The sequence below is a fragment of the Falco punctatus genome (assembly GCF_963210335.1).
Source record: "Falco punctatus genome assembly, chromosome: 6".
NCBI classification, from domain to species: domain Eukaryota; kingdom Metazoa; phylum Chordata; class Aves; order Falconiformes; family Falconidae; genus Falco; species Falco punctatus.
Genome location: NC_137585.1, coordinates 68,540,010 through 68,547,381, shown reverse-complemented (window position 1 = coordinate 68,547,381; position 7,372 = coordinate 68,540,010). Strand labels below are relative to the sequence as shown.

Genomic DNA, 7,372 nt, shown 5'->3' with positions numbered 1-7,372 from the left:
AAGAAAGGTCCTGACAAGTCAGCGTTTTTGACTGACCTGCTATCCAACCTTCCCCTGCAACCCGACAAAAGACATTGTTGGAAGAAGCCTGGTCAGCTATTAAGAGGACCTTAGAGTAGTCAAAACACTCCTAGTAGCTAGGGAGTAATTTGCCACAATAGTTTGCACACAGAGGTACAGCAGGTCGCATGTCCCCTCCCCCAACCAAAAGAATACCCCACCCCACACTCCTATTGCAGTGCCCATGTCTCTATTACTATAAAAATCTGCAATCGCACATCGCTGCTTAAGGACTCTGTATCTTTAAGAAAGCTTCAGGTCTGCACGAAATACCCCAATTATGGCAGCAAATCTTATTCTAATTCTATATAATTTCAGGATGGCCACAAGTCAGAAACTTTCTCTTCACCGAGGTCATCAAATTCAAACTGAAATAAAGACACTGTTAATTCAACATCCAGGCAAATTTCTGTTAACACAGATTTATTAAGCCTCTAAATATCAGCATTACCAAGTATTCATCATGAATCAAAAGCACTACGGTCTGTTTCTTTATTACAATTCAAGGCCCATATTCTCTTAGCCAAAAATATGTATTTTAGTTCAATATCATTTCTTGAAGTGATAGACTTGCTATCCAAACACAACCTGAATTGTATACTCTTGGCCTTTACAAGGTTGAAATTATTTACCAGCTGCCAAGCTGATCTGCCTATTTATACTCCCTGACAGATATCCTGTGTTCTTCTCCAGCTATTTGACACTTCAGTTTGGGACAATGTGTGAAAGCTAAACTCACTCAGTCATGCACAAAGGTACCAGAAGCATTTTTACACAGGTTTGTACCACGCCATTACCTATCTCCATGCTGCTACTGATCTGCTTTGGAACCCTTTCATCTGACAACGCTCTCCTGAAAGCCTGAAACCATGACAGTTTAGTTTAATGATTTATGTTGCTTAAATGGGCATCTGAACTCCATCTCACTGGGAATGTTTTTCTGGCCAGCACTGCATCCTGGACATCAGCAACAGGTGAGTGCTTAAGAATGAGATACATGAAATTCCTATCTAAGAACATCAGACACAGTTATAGGGATTTTTACGAGCCATACACTGTGACCAGAATCCAACAAGTGGTATTCATTTTACTGAGACTCAGAGCTGGCTATTACTTTCCTGCTTACAGGGTTTTATTTGGATATTATAGAGCACCACTCAGAAACATCTCTAAGAGGGAAGGAAAAGTGCACAGAGAGAGGTTTTTTTAATTCAGATCAGTATTACCTATGCTGCTGCTTACTCTAATCGTAACATTCACCTAAATATTAGATTGGTGGGTGAGGAAAGATGTGGACATCACTGGAGAAAGAAGAGTCAAATGAGTACAAACAGAATGGACAGTCTTCAGCCCTGAAGTACGGAAGCCTTATTCCAGATCCTGAACTAAGCCAGTACATGTTAACAACTACTAATTATGGGGTTACCGGAATCCTGATCCCCACCATCCATCAGGGAGATAAAGCATTGCAAACGTTGGCTGTGAAACAATGAAGACTTTTCTTTGGCACGCCTGGTAGAGCTGCAGTCCAAGAACTGCACCTCACTACACTTGAGTCATTAAATATAGCCAGGCTTCTGAGGAGTTTAGCAAGTATATGATCTGTATAAAATGACTGCATGCTACCTCCCTCTAACACTTCCCACATTTGTCATCTAGGTGAGATTACAAATATCTTTATACAATGTTTTAAGGATGTAACTAAGAATATGTAGTATATAGTTGGCTCTTATGCAGCAAATGGTGATCATATCACTGAATCACATGAACAAAGACCTGATCAATTGGAATTTTGCATTTTCAAATTTCTGTATGATAGCTAGAGGCAGAAACTGATTTTATCATGACCTGAAACAAAATTAAAACAGCGTCATCTACTATTCAGTTTAAAACTGATCTTATGTATCAACACTAGCTTCCTCACCTCCCCAAGAGGAATATGTTTGTTACTTATCCTCCCAGATCAAAAGGTCGTATGGGCTGAAAATTCTTTCAGAAGAGGAATCTTTAATCTAGCAGACAAAATTCAACAAGTCAGAGAAAGAAGCAAAATAAAGTATGTATTTGAATTGTAAGGATATGGTATTTTGGGGAATATGATTACGTAGAACACATTTTTATAGTGGGGACTTTCTGTATTGGGAGCTGAACATGGGACTAGTATTTTTGCTCTGCTACCTTTTATTGTTTTTCATGATGACTAAGCCCAGAGAAAGTGGCATAAGTTCCTGTAACTCTGCAATAAAGTTAGTCAGTGTTTGATAGCTTGGGTGAGCAGTCTGTTAATTCAGATTGGTCACCCGTTAGCAAATCATAGGGGAGAAAACCAAACTTTGAATTCACTTACCACTAGCATACAACTATAAAGAACTATATAAACTTTTAGTATATTAAAAAGCTGTTGAAACCGATGAGGGATGGAGGAGTAAGCTGTGCCAGAGCACACTGGGTAGGAGACAGGAGCACAGCATGTTATTATGGTGGTCCTTTAACTAGATGATCAGCACAGGCTAGCAACAAGCAAAGCTGTTTAGGGAGCCAGGTGCTGGGGCAGTGTCTGATTCCACTGCCATTTGTCCTAGAAACACTCAGCTATAAATGTAGAGCACAGAAAACTGCAGTTCTTGCAAACATAAAGCAGCAAGTCTAAGAGCTCTGCACTGATTATGGTCAGTTCACTCGGTAATGCCATTTTCAGGATAAATAATAACATCAAGAAACAAAGGACTGTTAAAAGGCTACCGCTCCCCAACCTGCTCGCCTAAAGGGACACTCTGGAGTGCACAGGGTCCCATCAAACTGGTCCCAACACTGTATATGTTCTGGTGAATATCCAGCACAGAAAGTTGTGATAACGGTAAGTTAATTAGCAGAGCCCACAAAAAGGATGCAGGAAACTATCTTACAGCTTTAAACCAAGACTCACTATTTTTAAAGACAATAATCTGCAGTTCAGAAGCACTTATGAATCTGCTGGAAATTCCAGGGCATCATCCATGTAAAGGAAGTGTGGTTAGATATCACAATAGTTTAAGTTACAGCTAAAACATTAAAAGAAAAAGGAAGCTTTGTTGATTTTTTTATATTTTGAAGTTCCTACCTGTTTTAGAGACATTTATACTCAAATAATGCCTCTAGTAAGGGTGAGAAAAACTCATCCAAAGTCCCACAGTATGGCAGGATTAGGTATAGCCCAGCCCTGAGTTAATGATCTTCCAATTTGTATACAAAAAGCTATTGAGAAGGAGATTCCATCACTTCAAGGGTTAGGCAGATCTTGTACTCTCAAGACTCCAGGAGCTTTAATCTGTGATGTTTCACCAATGTATTTGGTAGTACTGGATTCTTAAGCTGCATAATCTTTAACTTAAGAGTCAGTATTCATTCAAAACTGAACCTAAATAAAGACAGTAAGTAATAATTTAACATCTAAGCTCAGATTTAACATCTAAGAACAGATTGTAACTGAGCACCATATCAATCTGACAGAAAAGCAAGGCAAAGAAACATGAACAGCTTTATATACACAAAGGATCACATAATTAGTTTGAAACAGGAATCAGTTTCCAGGGCTATAAGCATCCCCAAATGTCCTTTCGTTTCAACAGTTGTGCACACCGTCAATAAATTACCAATGTGATGCAAACACCTATATTCAAAAGTTAGTTGGCTCTTTGTCTGAAACTGCCCTCTCTCCACCTTCCAAATAACAGCAACTGGTAACAAGAGCTTCTGATTCTCCAGATTTAGCCAAGCTTCCTTTTATACAAAAAACCTAAAGTACCACCAAATGAATCTAGAATTTTAAGAGCTGAAAGAGTAATCATTTTCTTAAAAAGCTCAGAGATGTGGTACAAAAGAAACAAAACTGAGTCCACATATAAAACTACAGGTTGATGTTATGTTTAACTATTTATATTAAAGCCAAAGATGATGTCTAGTATGTAATCATGTTAAAAAATAAGTTTCAAGAAAGCTTTTCTATGAAAAATGAAATTTCGTGAAGTTTAACAAATTTCATAGCTTTAGCTACCATGAAAATATTACTTTACTTGAAATGCATTCAAAATTTCAAATTCCTGAAATGAAAACTTTTCAAACATTAAGTATTCTACTACATCTTAGCTGTTCTCTGAAATGAATCATTAACCCTCATAACAAAGGAAAAAAATCTCTTCTCCACATTTTTTATCTTTTCTTTTTTTTATATATAAAGGAAGGATGAGAAGTGCTCCCAAAATAAAGCCAATTTACAATTTTAAAAGGTTACTACAGAAAAAAAAACATTCCTTTCTTTCCTTGTGACTATATTTTAAGCAAGATTGTGCCTAAATTCAGAGAATGCTTGATGTTGTAACTGCACAAGCATTAAATGTTATCATATTTACCACTGCAGAGTCTGATGGCATACTTCAATGGCATCAATCTTCAATTATGAGATGAGAAAGCAGTTGTTCAGTTGCACTCAGATTGTTGCTTGCTTGTACCAGGGTATAATTGCATTTAGCCCGGAATCCAGTGAGAATGCACCCTAATATTTCATGTTTCCCTGCAAAAGACTTTTCTACACTTTTATACAAGCCAGCAGACACACAGGATGAACAGCTCTTCAGTTCTTTCATGGACTATAAAAAGCAGGGTTTTTTAAATCAATAGCTTAATAGTTGTGCTAAATATAGCTTTTCCCACATTTCTTCCTTGTAATTCAATGTAATGCTTCTTGATACCTCAGTCATCATCTTGCTGATTTCTTTTCTGTCAGCAGAACAGGAGAGTTCATAATGTTAGGACAAAGTTACCTGAAGTAACAACACTAATAAATCATAACAAGTGTTTCCAGATACAATGGTTATTAGACAATGACTGCGTTTCTAATCCATTTTTGAATGGTAACAGGTAATGTTTCCAGCAAATGGAACAGAGCAGTATCAGCCCTCTCCCCCATCCCAAACTACAGGATTTTATTCCCAGTAAAGAACAAGATTTGTCCCACACATTAACCAAAAGAATGTACAAGAACCAGAGAACATGATGGTGGTGGCAGAAATCAGTGGTCAAGATGAAGGCAACTGCCCTCTCTTCCCTAGCTTATAAAGATACCGTGTTTTCATATCACTGTTCGTCAAAGGAACAAAGAAAAAAATTGTATTGAAAAAGGAACAGGTGTTTATATTTTTTCTAATATACTTATTTTCTAACTTTCAAAGAAGTTGTTAAAAGCATTAGCTTTGACCACTCAAAATGCATTTCCATTTATACTATGTTTGTATTTACATTTAAATAAGAAAGAAAACACAGCTAGATCCTTCAGTAAACATTCATTGCTTCCCGTAAAGGTAAAATTTATTAACGTAAGTGAAATTAGTATTAAAGATTATTCTTTGTCATTAAAAAAATAAACAAACTACCAACCAACAAAAAACCCAACACCACATCATATGATGGTTTCATACATTACTTTTTCTGTAATTATGTAACCTATGTTAATTACAAAAGCACAATTCCAGGCATTTTGATGTTGCCATTTCACAAAGATGACAGGTCAGAAGATGTTTTTTTTCACTACTTCTTACCAGTTTAAGAAAGTCAATTAATTTGTGAACATCCTCTCCTGTAGAAAGGTCCACAAAATCTTTTGGCAGTCGGTAACTCAGGTATGGACTAGGCTGGACAGTAACTTTACTGTTCGTACAACGGAAAACTGGACAGTCCTTTGGAAAAGATATTGGATAAGACAAGAACAGAGTACGTGAATAAAACTAGCAATGTTTTCCGTGAGACTGAGTCACTTTGCCAATGATTTTATTTGGCATTCATTCAATTAAACCTGCACTTCCTAAATATTGTAGTTTTCTTATTAAAATCTCTGCCCACTTAAGAGCAAAAGTTAAAACGTTACTAACAGTCACATAAAGGCATTTATTCTCTCACTTGAAAGTTTCTAAAATGTAACAATTGTTAATGCATTTAATAGACATACATTTATAACAGTGCTGTAATAACAGAGCTTTAAGGAACTTCAGGCAAGAGTATCTACCTAACTATGTGGATGAAGAAAATACATCCCTAATATATTTTTGTTTTTAAAATATATTTTTATATAAAAATAAAAAATATAATAAAAATATAAAATTATATATATTTTAGGGATAGAATCCCTAAAATTCTCTTCACAGGTTCCTTGTTTAAACCCATGTTTGCAAATACAACCTTAGTGAAATTATGACCTAAGCTTTCCAACCAATTTATTTACTGAAGGAAAAGAATCTCTCCCTAAAAAAATATCTCTAAACACTCAACTGAAGCAAAAGGTTTTGGGTAATTTGTATGATTTTCAGTTCAACACATTGACATACAACGTAACAGCCCACTGTGTGGCAATAAGCAGCTTCATTTTAAAAGACAGAAGTTCGGTAACTTCACACCAGATTCTAGACTAGATGTAAGCTGACGCATGAAGACAGGTCACTACTTTTTATCCAGGCTTACACCACAGAAAACTGCAAAGGGTCTGGCACTAAGAAAAAGCAATCCTCAAAACAAAGTTCAGGTGTCCCATGGACAGCTCAAGAATTGGGCATGTGTTTTAACAAAGGAGAGACAGCTTTTACCAGGAAGGTTCATTGAATGGTCTTCATACAGCAACTGCCACATGGTGAGACTAAGAGAAAACAGCATGAATGATATCCTGCAGAGAGGTGTATTTCCCTTGCAGTGTGTTATGAAAATGGCGACAGAACTAAAGTGAAGCTCAAATTTTAAATTTGGCTCAATAAAGCATACCATTTCAGTTACCTCTAATGCAGTTTAACAGCTAGAAAAAAATAGACAAAAGCCCACGCTATTTGACTTGCCATCTCTCCTCAGACAACTACCAAGTGTTTCCCAAGATAACATGCTACTTTATATCTTCTATCCAGCTGTCCGAGGGCTCCTTAAGATGTGAGGACTGTCTCAAACAGGCAGTGAGAAGAAAGCTGGAGTACAAATAAATGAAGACTATCCCTCCCTCTCTGTATCAATGGGAAGTTACTTGTTTTCACAGAGGCAATACAACTTGGAAGAGGGACAGAAAAACCCTGCTCTGCAAGGTCAGAGAGTTCAACCAGAGGACAAGACTTCCCTGAGGGTATCTGATACATGGAAGAGAATGAAGTTAAGCTTCTTGCTGCCTCCCCCCAAACATAAGTCTGGAACTCTGGGAAACTGTATGACAGCTACCAAGAACAAAGGAGAACTTCAAGTGATTAAATAGAAAAGTAGCAGATTTTAAGATAAATTGAGAAGAATGCATCCAAACCGCACAAAACCA

General features: G+C 36.9%; 1 protein-coding gene across 1 annotated transcript in view; it reads right to left on the bottom strand.

The window, feature by feature from the left end:
* Positions 1 to 456: 456 nt before the first annotated feature.
* CDC123 (cell division cycle 123) overlaps positions 457 to 7,372 on the bottom strand; it is a 37,843-nt gene continuing 30,927 nt past the window's right edge. Inside the window, exons 12-13 of the mRNA XM_080391732.1 lie at positions 5,634 to 5,771; positions 457 to 4,815 (exon numbers count right to left, since the gene is read on the bottom strand). Of these exons, the coding sequence (XP_080247858.1) occupies positions 4,789 to 4,815; positions 5,634 to 5,771 (165 nt within the window). The 3' untranslated portion in view covers positions 457 to 4,788. The remainder of the gene's footprint in view (positions 4,816 to 5,633; positions 5,772 to 7,372) is intronic.